Here is a 15,069-nt window from a genome sequence, read left to right on the forward strand (position 1 = left end):
TCCTCTTGAGACAGAATCTCACTCTGTCACCCAGATTGGAGTGCAGTGGCATCATCTTGGCTCACTGCAACCTCTGCCTCCTGGGTTCAAGTGATTCTTGTGCCTCAGCCTCCTGAGTAGCTGGGACTACAAGGGCAAAACACCACAACATCAAGATGGTGTTTCACCATGTTGACCAGGCAGGTCTTGAACACGTGACCTCAGGTGATCCTCCTGCTTCGGCCTCCTAGAGTGCTGGGATTACATAACTGACTGTTCTCACTACCTCAATTCAATATTATACTGGAAGTTCTATCCAGTACAGTGGCAAGAAAGGGAGAAAATAGCTCTAGCACAGCAAGGCAAGAAAAGGAAATAAAAGGTATATAGATTGAAAAGGACCAAGTGAAAACTGTCTTGATTTGCAAAAGACTTCATTGTTTACATAAAAATCACAGGGAATCTTTTTTTTAAAAAAAACACCCTTGTAGAACTAATCACTGAATTCAGTAAGGTCATATGATACCAGATAAACACACAAAAATCAATCATATATCTATATACTAACAATGTGGAAATCTAAATAAAGAACACAATACCATTCATACTTGTGCCAAAGAGCAAGTATAAACTTAACAAAACATGCAAGGATCTGTATGTTGAAAATTATAAAACACTGAGGAAAGAACTCAGAGAAGACCTTAATAATTCCAGAGACATACTGTGTTATGCGTTAAAAGACTCAACATAGTAAAGATGTCAGTTATCCCCAAATTGATCTACAGGCTAATGAAATTCCTATCAAAATCTCAGCAGGGATTTTCATAGACATAGAAAAGCTTCTCTAAAATTTATATGGAAAGGCAAAGGAACTAGAGTAGCTGAAGTGACTTTCATAAAGAATAGATTGGGGGGAATCACTCTTCCCAAGGTAAAGGCTTACTATATACGGCTATAGTAATCAAGACACTGTGGTACATGGGTATAGAGAGTGGAATGATAGATCACGGAGACTTGGAGGGAGGAGGATGATAAGAAATTGGCTAGTAGGTACTATGTATGCTATTCAGGTGATGGATACACTAAAAGCCCTAACTTGGCCACTGTGCAATCTATGCATATAATAAAATTACACACGTACCCCAATATTGTACAAATAAAAAGGAGAAAAAAGACAGCGTGGTAATGGCAGAGAGTAGACTCATAGATTAATGAAACAGAAAACTCAGAAATATACGAATGCAAACTTGCTCAACTGATTTTTGACAAAGGTATAAATGCAACTTAATGAAGGAAGGATACCCTTTCCAACAGGCAGTTCAGGAGCAATTGACATTCATAGGCCAAACGAGTGAATTTTTACTTAAACATCCTACCTCATACAAAAATAACTCAAAGTGGATCACAGACTTAAATGTAAAGCATAAAACTATAAAACATTTTAGAAGAAAAAAAAAACAGGAGAAAAATCTTGATGATCTAGGGCCTAGCGAAGTGTTCTTAGGTTTGACACTGTCTAAGGGTTATTCATGTAAAAAAATACATTAAATTGGATTTCATAAAAAAAGTTTTGATCTATGAAAGGTGCTATTAAGAGAATGAAAAGACAAGCTGTAGACTGAGAGAAAATAGTTGTAGACTGAGAGAAAATAGTTGCAAGCCATATACCCACCAAAGGACTCGTATGTAGGATATATAAAGAACTTTTGGGCCAGACATGGTGGCTCATGCCTATAATCCCAGCACTCTGGGAGGCCAAGGCAGGTGGATCATTGGAACTCAGGAGTTGGAGACCAGCCTGGGCAACATGGGAGACCCCATCTCTACAAAAAATACAAAAGTTAGCTGGGTGTGGTGGCACATGCCTATAGTCCTAGCTACTTAGAAGGCTGAGGCAGGAGAATTGCTTGAGCCCAGAATGTCGAGGCTGCAGTGAGCCAAGATGGTACCACTGTACTCCAGCCTGAGCGATAGAGTAAAACCCTGCCTCTGGGGTGGAGGCAGATTAAGAGATACTCTATTTTGATTTCCTAGTGCTGTCTCCTGGTATGAAGATTTATATAGCAAAGGCTTATTTTTTCATTAAAGTGATGTTCAATTAAACTTGGTTACTGAGAATTTCCAGAAGGCAAATAATTCTTCTTTGGATTACCAGAGGCCCTAAGGTGTTACATGCTCAGGTTTGGGGAGTTATTATTCTTTGTAACTATCGAGTCTGGTAGCCAGATGGCCAATGAGTTTCGTGCCTGCACAATGAGCCAGAAAATGTTCAAGGCCCCAGTTTTTTGTTTTTATCTTTTTTTAAAAAATTAAACTTTCCATTTTGAGATGACTGTAGGTTCACATACAATTCTCAGAAACAGCACAGTGAGATATTCTGTACCATTTATCCAGTTTTTTCCAGTGGTAACATCTTATAAAACTGTACTACAATATCACAACCAGAAAGAACACTGCTACAACCCATCACTCTTGTCCAGATTTCCCAAGTGTTACTTGTAATCATTTGTTTCTGCTTATGTGTCTATGTATTTAGTTATATGCATTTTTTAAAACAACAGATTTTTTTTACCAGAAGTTTTATGCAATTATATTACATGTAGGTTCATGTATCCACCAATACAATACGGAAATGTACTGTCACCACAAGGAACCTTTTGTAGCCATGCGTACCTCCTTTTTTTTTTTTTTTTTTGAGACGGAGTTTCGCTCTTGTTACCCAGGCTGGAGTGCAATGGCGCGATCTCGGCTCACCGCAACCTCCGCCTTGTGGGTTCAGGCAATTCTCCTGCCGCAGCCTCCTGAGTAGCTGGGATTACAGGCGCGCACCACCACGCCCGGCTAATTTTTTGTATTTTTAGTAGAGACGGGGTTTCACCATGTTGACCAGGATGGTCTCGATCTCTTGACCTCGTGATCCACCTGCCTCAGCCTCCCAAAGTGCTGGGATTACAGGCTTAAGCCACTGCACCCGGCCCCTCCTTTTTTTTTGAGACAGAGTTTTGGTCTTGTTGCCTAGGCTGGAGTGCAGTGGTGTGACCCTGGCTCACTGGAACCTCTATCTCCCAGGTTCAAGCAATTCTCCTGCCTCAGCCTCCTGAGTAGCATGCCCACCTAATTTTTGTATTTTTACTAGAGACAGGGTTTCACCATGTTGGCCAGTCTGGTCTCAAACTCCTGACCCCACGTGATCCACCTGCCCCAGCCTCCCAAAGTGCTGGGATTACAGGTGTGAGCCACTGCGCCCAGCTGCCATGCCTACCTCCTATATGCCCCATTCCCTAATGCCTGGTGCCCACTAATCTGTTCCCCATCTCTATGTTTTTGTCATTTCAAGAGTGTTAATATACATAATCATAGAGCATATAACCTTTTAAGATTGGCTTTTTTCACTTAGGAAGATTCCCAGAAATTCATTCAAGTTATTGCATGAACCAATACTTGATTTCTCTTTTTTCATTTTTTTGAGACAGTCTCATTCTGTCACTCAGACTGGAGTGCAGTGATGTGATCACAGCTCACTGCAGCTTTGAACTCACTCAAGTGATCCTCCTACCTCAGCCTTATGATTAGCTGGGACTACAGGCATGTGCTACCACACCCAGCTAATTTTTAAATTTTTTGTAGAGACAGTGTCTCACTATGTTGCCCAGGCTGGTCTCGAACCCCTGAGCTCAAGCAATTCTCCTTCCTCAGACTCCCAAAATGCTTGGATTACAAGCCTGAGCCATTGTGTCTGGCCCCTGATTTCTTGTTATTGCTGCATGGTATTCCATGGATGAACTGTAGTTTGTTAATCAATAATCTGTTGAAGAATGCTAACAGTGTACGAGTGATACAGTTTTTCCGCTTATTTGCCAGCATGTGTGTTGTTAACTATTTTTTAACTTTAGCTATTCTGATAGGTGTTAAGTGATATCTCATTGTGATTTTAATTTGCATTCCCCTTATGGCTAATGATTTTGATTGAGCATCTTGTCATGTGTGTTTGCAATCTATATATCCTTTCTGGTGAAATATCTCTTCATATATTTTGCTCATTTCTAATTGGATTGTTTGAGTTTCGAGGGGGTTTTTTTGGAGACAGGGTCAATTTTGCATTGCTATGAAGAAATACCTGAGGCTGGGTAATTTACAAGAAAAGAGATTTCATTGGCTCAGGGTTCTATAGGCTGTACAGGAAGCATAGTGGCATCTGCTTCCATGGAGTCCTCAGGAAGCTTCCAATCATGGTAGAAGGCAAAGCAGGAGCAAGCACATCACATGGTGAGAATGGGGTAGCCAGGTGAGAGAGAGAGAGAGAGGAGGTGCCACACACTTTAAAATGACCAGATCTCATGTGAACTCAGAGTGAGAGCCCACTTATTACCAAGGGGGTGGCTCAAGCCATTCACGAGGGATCTGTCCCCATGATCCAAACACCTCCTACCAGGCTCCTCCTCTAACATTGGGGATTACGTTTCAACATGAGATTTGGGTGAGGACAAATATACAAACTATATCAGTTATACTGCATAGTTAATGAAGTCTGGGCTTTTAGTGTACCCATCACCTAAATAGTATACATTGTACCAATAGAGAATTTCTCATCCTTCACCCACCTCCCACCTTCCTGTCTTTTGGAGTCTTCTCCAATGTCTATTATTTCACCCTCATTATAGAGTTCTGAAGCCAGAGATCAGCATCTTGGACTCCCTGAACTATTCTCAGATCACTTCTCTCACCAACTGGGGAACCTTCCAGGACAGAAGCAGCCAGCTGACTTCTGTACATATATATGGTTCTTGCCCAGGACCCTCCATGTGATTCTAGAGCCAGTCCTACACGTACAAAAAAAATAGGTACAACTGCCTCAGGAAGTCATGTTTTAATGAGTTCTTAAACTGCCCTCCTGAGTACCCCAAAATGTCTCTTGCTAAGGTTTTATCATGCTGAACTTTGCAGCATCAGAATCATCCATCTGGACTAAGGGATTCCAGAAGACCTCCTCAGAAATGCAGATGTGTTACTTATGAGGATTTTCCATGATGAAGTTTGGCTCTGTGGATTAGAGTGATACCTTTGGATTCGAGATGTGTGAAAGGTCTGGAATGGTGCTCAGTGCTAAGAAATAGGAACTCCGCCTTACATTAAGAGGTAGGATAGGGGATGACCCTGCTCAGCCAGGTGTCAGCTCAGGAGATGCCGGGATTCAGAGAGGTGGGCCAGAAGGGGAGGGAAGTACCAAAGGAAGAGTTGGGGCATGCTGAGTACAAACTTTTCCTGTTTCACAAATATATCTGGATCATGCCCTGGGGGGGCCCCTATTGAGTTGGATAGCTAGATGCTTGTTGGCTTCTACCTTATCCACCTACCAGAAAAAGACTAAGTAAAAGCTTTGAGATTCGATTCAGTAAAAAAGAGTTGATGAATCCAGTGTACTTAGCCAAAACGAGGGATAAGGATGCCTTCTGGTTGCAGGACAGCTTTACTCTTTGTTTAGTTTCCTCTTCTTTTGTGTTTCCCATTTCTCCTCAAACGCAAGCCATCACCAAGGTCCTAAGAAACTCGGTTGTCAAGTATTGAACACTGACAGGTTCTAACACGAAGGAAGACAGTCTCAGGTGGCAAGAATTAACCTGGAGCTGAGGGCATTAAGACAATCTTTGCACATTGCATCCAAAAGTAAGCTTCCCTTCTGGCCAGACATGGTGGCTCGTGCCCATAATCCCAGCAATTTGGGAGGTTGAGGCGGGTGGATCACTTGAGGTCAGGAGTTTAAAACCAGCCTGGCCAACATGGCAAAACTCCTTCTCTATGAAAAATATAAAAATTAACCGGGCATGGTGGCACGCACCTGTAATTAGGCACTTCAACCCAGGAGGCGGAGGTTGCAGTGAGCTGAGATTGCGCCACTGCACTCCATCCTGAGCGACAGCACAAGAATATGTCTGAAAAAGAGAAAAAGAAAAAAGAAAGCTTTGCTCTGCCTGGGGTTAACCAGGGCCATGGTCTTTTTCACTAATGTTATTTTATAGCTCCCCTCCCCACTACAGACGTATGCAACTAATGAAGTAAGGGTGTGTATGTGCAGCAACACAGCTAATTTCCATCAATTGGCCAATGCTTAACAATTGACAAGTTAGTAGATTGTGCTTGAGTTGACACTTTTACAATCCAATGCTTCATAAAACAGATGACTGCTTGTTTGATTCACATGTAAGTGGTTCTTAGTGCATCAAAAGGATGTTTAAAACAACAAAAGAATAATCAAAAGCATAATTTATCACCTCGATTCTTAACAGATTCAAACCGTATAATGATAGCAGCCTTTGGTTACATAAGCAAAATGACAGATTGTCAGCAGAGGTATTGAGGCAGGCACCGTCCCATTTCTGATGGAATCTGGCCATGACACCTGTATACCAAGCAGGTGTGTTTAGGTGTGACCCAGGAAGTGGAAGATCTGAGCATTAAGATATTCCAGATCTTTTCAAATTAGTAGTCATAAAGGACGTGCTATTTGAGAAAGAGCAGGAATAAAATACACTTAGGAAGCTAGTAAAGCTTCTGAAACCCAAATGAGAATGGGAAAGAAATGCATCTTTAGTGCTGATGCAGTCAGGAGCCTTTCATGTTGAGGTGTGAACATTTTTAGCTGGGGTAGCAACCTCTCCTCCATTTTTGTTGATCTAATTTTCCATTTCAGTTGCTTCTTCTCTGTACCCAGCCCCACTGTGGGACTACACGCTGATTATCTCATGGTGGTTATACCATCTGCTGAAAAAGCTGGCAGCTGGGCAATCCCCATCTTCCAAAATTGTGGCCTGCCTCTACCTGCCCTGGTTCAAGAAACAGAAGGGAGTGTGTTGACCCCTATATGCTGCTCCAGGGACTGAATCAGCTTCAGTTTGGAGCAGAAACCTAGAACTTAACCCGTTCGCCAAGTGGGAGCCTCTGCCTGTGGGTTTCAGTCCTGAGGTTTTGGGACTCAGCCTATGTCTACACATTGCCTAAGTGGTGGACCTGATGACACGATAAACATGGTGAAAGTAGTTTGATAAGAGTACCAGGCATGTGAGGTTCATGATCCTAGGTCTGATGTAAAGGAACTAGTTAATTTCTTGGCCACTACTTTTACCTCTATCAGTAGCCACCTGGGTACACATGATAGCTGTTTGGTCACAAGAGGGTGAGAGACTATAAATGATTCAGAATAATCCCTTCCTCAATCCTAGCAAAAGAACTGAAAGGACATGGCTTATTCATAGATCAGTTGTATCATCTTTTCATAGAAAGGACAGGCCAGGGACAGGGATTCATGTCTGTAATCCCAGAACTCTGGGAGGCTGAGGCAGGAGGATTGCTTGATGCCGGGAATTCAAGACCAGCCTGGGCAATATAGCAGACCCCATCTATTAAAAAAAAAATAGCCAGGTGTATGGCCAGATGCAGTGGCTCACACCTGTAATCCCAGCATGTTGGGAGGCTGAGAGGCAGATCACCTGAGGTCAGGAGTTCGAGACCAGTGTGGCCAACATGTGAAACCTTGTCTCTACTCAAACTACAAAAATTAGCCGAGTGTGGTTGTACGCACCTGTAATCCCAGCTACTCAGGAGGCTGAGGCAGGAGACTTGCTTGAACCTGGGGGACAGATGTTGCAGTGAGCTGAGATTGAGCCACTGCACTCCAGCCCAGGCCACAGATCGAGACTCTGTCTTTAAAAACAACAACGACAAAAAAATAAAAAAAAAACAGGCCAGGCATGGTGGCCCATGCCTGTAATCCCAACACTTTAGGAGGTCTAGGCAGGCAGATCACAAGGTCAGGAGATCAAGACCATCCTGGCTAACATGGCGAAACCTCGTCTCTACTAAAAATACAAAAATTACCTGGGTGTGGTGGTGCATGCCTGTAGTCCCAGCTACTCAGAAGGCTGAGGCAGGCAAATCACTTGAACCTGGGAGGTGGAGGTTGCAGTGAGCTGAGATTGTGTCACTGCACTCCGGCCTGGTGACACAGCGAGACTCTGTCTCAAAATAAATAAATAGCCAGATGTGGTGGTGCATACCTATGTCCCAACTACTTAGGAGGCTGAGGCAGGAGGATTGCTTGAGCCCAGGAGTTTGAGGTTACAGTGAGCTGAGATCATGCCATTGCACTCCAACCTGGGTGACAAAGCAAGACTCTATCTCAAAAAAGAAAAAAGAAAGGCAGCATGATCTTTATTCACAACTTCTCTCTAAAAGTATTCTTAAACTTCAGAATAGAAGCAGGGAAATAGGTGTTACATGGAAAATCATTCCAAGCTGGCAGTATTAAAGAAGGTGAGCAGGGTACACTGTCTCTAGACTAATTTCCCTCCAATTAAGCTTTGAAGGTTTGGTAAGAATAGTTGGGGAGTTGAGAACAGTAGCTATACACCGTTTCTTTTACATATATTAAAATACTCTGGGTTGGGCATGGTGGCAGTGGCTCAGAGCTGTAATCCCAGCATCTTGGGAAGCTGAGGTGGGCAGATCACCTGAGTTCAGGAGTTCGACACCAGCCTGGGCAACATGGCAAAACCTTGTCTCTACTAAAACTACAAAAATTAGGCTAGGTGTGGTGGCCCACGCCTGTAATCCCAGCTCTTTGGGAGGCCGAGGTGGGCAGATCATGAGGTCAGGAGTTTGAGACCAGCCTGACCAACATGGTGAAACTCCATCTCTACTAAAAATACAAAAATTAGCTGGGTATAATGGCACATGCTTGTAATCCTAGCTACTCAGGAGGCTGAGGGCAGAAGAATCACTTGAGTCCGGGAGGCGGAGGTTGCAGTGAGCTGAGATTGTGCCATTGCACTCCAGACTGGGTGACACAGTGAGACTCTGTCACACACACACACACAAATTAGCAGTGTGTGGTGGCACACACCTGTAGTCCCAGCTACTCGGGAGGCTGAGGCAGGAGAATCGCTTGGCCCTGGGAGTTGGAGGTTGCAGTGAGCCGAGATCATGCCACTGTGCTCCAATGTGAGTGGCAGAGTGAGGCCTTGTCTCATAAAAAAAAAATTCTTAACACTTTATGACAAGTGTGAAAGAAGTAATTAAGATAAAATGATATTCACTATCTCCTCAAAAATTTGCAGGATTAGGGAGTAAACCTTGATTTGATTAGGAAAAAAGGTGGTTTGAGTTTCCCTCTTTTGAACCATTGATTTGATCTCAAGGGGACACAGCCTTACTGTTGTACAGCTGAGCACCGATATTAACAGCAAGAAGTCAATCACATTTTCCCCGATGACTCTCACTTCCTTTTACTTACTATATTTTGTGACTGGGTTTTTAGGGTTTTCTTCTATTGTCATGACCTTGAAAAGAATATGGTCAGCTTCTACCCATTTGTATTAGTGTAGGAGAGCAGTGATACAGCTACAGGAAAAGCACAGATAAACCAAATGTCAAAGAATCATAGGCTGTTCCAACTGGAAGAGCCATAGAAATAAATGAAGCAGGCTCATCACTTTTATGTTTGGAGAAACAGAAACCCAGAGAGAGAAGGTGGCAAATCTCATGATTCCCATTCCTGTTTTCTTTCCAGAATATGATATATGACTTTATTGCCACATACTTTCCATTCTAATTATGATTTGCACAGGTTATTAGTTGGCATTCCTGGGATGTGTGTAACCAATTTGATGTTAAAAAAAAATAGATCCAGAGCCATACAAGTGGTAGGGAAAGGTAAACTCAATTAAAGATTCATCCTAAACTATCAGATCCAGAGTTGACTCTAGCTTTCATTGTGTTCCCAGCTCCATCCATGTTGTCACGAATGGCAGAATTTCTCCCTTCTTCTTCTTCTTTCTTCTTCTTCCTTCTTTCCCCACCCCCCCCCCCGCTCCTCCTCCTCCTCCTCCTCCTCCTTTTCTTCTTTTGACAATGTTTTGCTCTGCAGCCTCAGTCTCCTAGGCTCAAGTGATCCTCCTGCCTCAGCCTCCCGAGTAGCTGGGACTGTAGGTCTGTACCACCACACCTGGCTAATTTTTTGATCTTTTGTAGAGACAAGGTCTCATTATGTTGCCCAGGCTGGTCTCAAACTCCTGAGCTCAAGCAATCTTCCTAACTCAGCCTCCCAAAGTGCCAGAATTATAGGGGTGAGCCACTGTACCCAGCCTTTGCTTCTTTATTGAAGCTGAATAATATTCCATTATATATCTATATACCACATTTTCTTTATCCATTCATTCATCAAAGGACATTTAGGTTGTTTCTATACCTTGGCTACTGTGAATAATGCTGCAGTGAACATGGAAATGTAGATATCTCATCAAGATGCTAATTTCATTTCCTTTGGATATATATCCAGAAGCAGGATTGCTGGATCATATGGTAGTTCTATTTTTAATTTTTTAGGAACCTTCATACTGTTTTCCATAATGGCTGTACTAATATATCCTCACCAACACTTGCCTTTTCTCTTTTTGATAGTAGCCATTCATTCTAACAGGTGTGAGGTGATATCTCATTGTGGTTTTGACTTTTGTTTCTTTGATTGGAGATATTGAAAATCATTTCATATGCCTATTAGCAACTTGAATTTCTTCTCTCGAGAAGTGTCTATTTAGGTCCTTTGCCCACTTTTTAATTGGCTTATTTGTGTTTTTGGCATTGAACTCTATGGGTTCCTCATATACCTTGGATATTAATCCCTTATTGGATATATAGTTTGCAAATTTTTTCTCTCATTCTGTATGTTGCCTTTGCATTTTGTTGATGGTTTCCTTTGCTGTGCAAAAGATTTTTTTAGTTTGATGAAGCCCTACTTGTCTATTTTTCTTTTGTTGCCTGTGCTTTTGCTGTCATATCAAAAAATCGTTGCCAAGACCAATGTCAAAAAGATTTTTCTCTCTGTTTTCTTCTAGAGTTTTGTAGTTTCAGATCTTATGTTTAAGCAATCCATTTTGAGTTAATTTTGTATATGGTGGGAGCTAGGGGTCTGTCTTAGTCTTTTTTCTGATGCTATAACAGAATACCATAGATTGGATAATCTATAAACAATAGAAGTTTATTTGACTCATGGTCTGGAAGCTGGGAAGTCAAAGAGCATGGCGACTGCATCTGGCAATGGCCCTTGTGCTCTATCATCCCATGGCAAAAGGGCAAGAGAGAGAGAGCAAAGGGGGACTGAACTCCCACAATAACTACATACTCCATTGATAGCAGCATTAATAAATTGAACATGAAGCATTAATCAATGAAGATTAAGCCCTTATGTCCTAATCATCTCTTAAAGGTCCCACCTCTTAACACTGTGACAATGACAATTAAATTTCAACATGAGGTTTGGAGGGAACATTCACATTATAGCAGGGTCCAATTTCATTCTTCTGCATGTGGATATCCAGTTTCCCCAACACCATTTCTTGAAGAGACTATCCTTTCCTCATTGTGTGTTCTTGGCACCCTTGTTGAGGATCAGTTAATCATAAATGCATGAGTTTATTTCTGGGCCCTCTGTTCTGTTCCATTGGACTATATGTCTGTTTTTCTGTCAGTAGAATACTGTTTTGATTACTATAGCTGTGTAATATAATTTCAAGTCAGGAAGTATGATGCTTCTAGCTTTGTTCTTCTTGCATGATGGCTTTGGCTATTTGGTGTCCCATACAAATTTTAGGATTCCTTTTTCTATTTCTGTAAAAAATAATTGGGATTTTGGTAGGAATTGCATATAATCTGTAGATTGCTTTAGCTAGTATGGACATTTTAACAATATTAATTCTGCCAGTCTGTGAACATGGAATGTCTTTCCATATGTTTGTGTCTTTTAAAATTTCCTCTATCAACATTTTAAAATTTCTAGTATACAAGTTTTTCACCTCTTTGGCTAAGTTAATTCCTAAGCATTTTATTCTTTTTGCTGCTAATATAAATGGGATTCTTTCCTTAATTTGCCTTTCAGATAGTTTGTTGTTAGTTTATGGAAATTACATTAATTATTTTAACTTTTATTTTAGGTCCAGGAGTACCTGTACAGATTTGTTATTTAGGCAAATTTTGTGTCATGGGAATTTGGTGTACAGATTATTTTGTCACCTAGGTAATAAGCAAAGTACCTAACAGGTAGTTTTTTGATCCTCACCTTCCTCCCACCCTCCACTTTCAAGTAGGCCCCGGTGTCTGTAGTTCCCTTCTTTGTGTCCATGTGCTTTCCACGTTCAGCTCCTACTTATATGTGAGAACATGTGGTATTTGGTTTTCTCTTCCTGCATTAGTTTGCTTAGGATAATGGCCTCCAGCTCCATTCACGTTGCTACAAAGGACATGATCTTGATTTTGTTTTTTGTTTTTTTTGAGATGGAGTCTCGCTCTGTCACCTAGGCTGGAGTGCAGTGGCCTGATCTAGGCTCACTGCAATCTCTGCCTCCCAGGTTCAAGCAATTCTCCTACCTCAGTCTTCCAAGTAGCTGGGATTACAGGCGCCTGCTACCATGCCAGTTAATTTTTGCATTTTTAGTAGAAATAGAGTTTCACCACATTGGCCAGGCTAGTCTTGAACTCCTGACCTCAGGTGATCCGACCCCCTCGGCCTCCCAAAGTGCTGGAATTACAGGGATGAGTCACTGCGCCCAGGTGATCTCTTTCTTTTTAATGGTAGTATTCCATCATATATATATGATGGAATTGTGTTAAGGTAAGCTCCTCCTAAATGTGCGCTCTCTCTCTGTGTGTGCGTGTGTGTGTGTGTGTGTGTGCATATATATATATATATATATATATATATATATGGCACATTTTCCATGGTATATATGTACCATATTTTCTTTACCATTGATGGGCACTTAGGTTGATTCCATGTCTTTTCTATTGTGAGTAGTTTGCAGTGAACATATGTGAGAAATGCCACTAATTTTTGCATATTGGTTTAGTATCCCATAACTTTACCAAGTTTATTTATTAGTTCTAGCAGTTATTTTGGTAGAGTCTTCAGGGTTTTCTGCATATATGATCATGTCATCAGCATATAGAAATCATTATACTACTCTTTTTATTTGGATATCTTTTATTTCTTTCTCTTGCCTAACTGTTCTGGCTAAGATTTCCAGTACTGTGTTGAATAGCAGGTCAAGAGTGGGAATTCCTGTCTTGTTCCACACCTTAGAGGAAAAACTTTCAGTTTTCTCCATTGCTTATGATGCCTGTGATGTTTTTTTATATTTGGCCTTTATTGTGTTAAGGTAAGCTCCTCCTATACTTATTTTGTTGAGGATTTTTATCATGAAGGGATATTGAATTTTGTGAAATACTTTCTTTGTGTCTATTGAAATAATCATGTGGTTCTGTCTTCATCTTATTAATGGTATTTCACATTGACTGATTTGATATATTTGTATGTTGAACCACCCTTACATCCCACTTGATCATGGTGTATAATTCTTTAACATGTTATTGAATTTCGTTTGCTAATATTTTATTAAGGGTTTTTGCATCTATGTTCATTAGGGATATTGGCCTATAGTTTTTTTTACTTTTGATGTCTTGTCTGGCTCATGATATCTGGGTTATGCTGGCCTTATAAATAAATTTAGAAGTGTTCCCTCTTACATTTTTTTGGAAGGGTTTAAGAAATATTGGTATTAATTATTCTTTGTGTGTTTTGTAGAATTTTCTAGAAGCTGTCTGGTCCTAGGCTTTTCTTTGTTGGAAGCTTTTTGATTACTGATCCAATCTCTTTGTTTCTTATTGGTCTGTTCAGACTTTCTATTTCTTCTTGATTCAATCTTGGTAAGTTGTGTGTTTCTAGCAATTTATTCATTGTTTCTAGGTTATTTAATAAGTTGTTCATAATAGTCTCCTGTGATCCATTTTCTGCATCATCCATTGTAATGTCTCCACTATCATTTCCGATGTTCTTTTTCCTTTCTCTTTTTTTTCTGACACTCTCCACCTAGAGATACATTTCTGATTCTATTAATTTGTGTTCTCTTTTTTTCTCAGTTTAAGTTTATTAATTTTACCTTATTGACTGCCAGTTTCATTTTACTGCTATCTGAGACGACACTTGGTATGATTTCAATATTCTTAAATTTGTTAAGACTCATTTTGTGACCTAACGTGATCTATCCTGCAGAATGTTTCATGTGCACTGAAGAAGAATATGTATTCTTCTGCTGTTGAGTAGAGAATTCTTTATATGTCTGTTAGGTCCATTTAGTCTATAGTGTTGTTCAAGTAAGCTGTTTTTTTTTTATTTTTTTTATTTTTTATTGGATTATAGGTTTTGGGGTACATGAGCAGAGCATGCAAGACAGTTGCGTAGGTACACACATGGCAGTGTGCTTTGCTTTTCTTCTCCCCTTCACCCACATTTGGCATTTCTCCCCAGGCTATCCCTCCCCACGTCCCCCTCCCACTGGCCCTCCCCTTTTCCCCCCAATAGACCCCAGTGTTTAGTACTCCCCTTTCTGTGTCCATGTGTTCTCATTTTTCATCACCCACCTATGAGTGAGAATAAGCGGTGTTTCATTTTCTGTTCTTGTGTCAGTTTGCTGAGGATGATGTTCTCCAGATTCATCCATGTCCCTACAAACGACACAAACTCATCATTTCTGATTGCTGCATAATATTCCATGGTGTATATGTGCCACATTGTAACACTTAAGCTGTTTTTTAATTGATTTCCTGCCTGAATGTTCTATCTATTATTAAAAGTGGGGTATTGAAATTTCCTACTATTGTATTGCTGTTGATGCCTCCCTTCAGATCTGTCTATATTTGTTTTATATATTTAGGTGCTCTCATGTTGGGTACATATATATTTTTAATTATTATATTTTCCTGAATAATTGATTATTTTATCATTACACAATGACCTTGTTTATCTTTAGTGACAGTTTTTTACTTAAAGTCTATTTTGTCTGTATAAGTATAGCCACCCTTGGCTGGCCATGGTGGCTCACGCTGTAATCCCAGCACTTTGGGATGCCGAGGCAGGTGGATCACAAGGTCAGGAGATTGAGGCCATCCTGGCCAACATAGTGAAACCCTGTCTCTACTAAAATACAAAAAATTAGCTGGGCGTGGTGGCGCACACCTGTAGTCACAGCTACTTGGAAGGCTGAGACA

The 15,069-nt window shown here is 40.9% G+C and overlaps 1 protein-coding gene across 23 annotated transcripts in view; it reads left to right on the forward strand.

Moving 5' to 3' along the window:
* LOC144580984 (uncharacterized) overlaps window positions 1–15,069 on the forward strand; it is a 94,757-nt gene that overhangs the window by 53,923 nt on the left and 25,765 nt on the right. For 2 of the 23 annotated variants that reach the window (XR_013531427.1, XM_078362468.1), the window contains one exon: window positions 4,924–6,455. The exons of the other annotated variants lie outside the window; for them this stretch is intronic. Coding sequence is in view for 1 of the 2 variants with exons in the window: in XM_078362468.1 (XP_078218594.1) it covers window positions 4,924–5,007 (84 nt within the window). In the remaining variant the exon portion in view is untranslated. Of the gene's footprint in view, window positions 1–4,923; window positions 6,456–15,069 lie in introns of those variants that run through there. 23 annotated transcript variants of the gene reach the window in all.

This window comes from Callithrix jacchus, chromosome X, assembly GCF_049354715.1.
Source record: "Callithrix jacchus isolate 240 chromosome X, calJac240_pri, whole genome shotgun sequence".
Classification (NCBI taxonomy): Eukaryota; Metazoa; Chordata; class Mammalia; order Primates; family Cebidae; genus Callithrix; species Callithrix jacchus.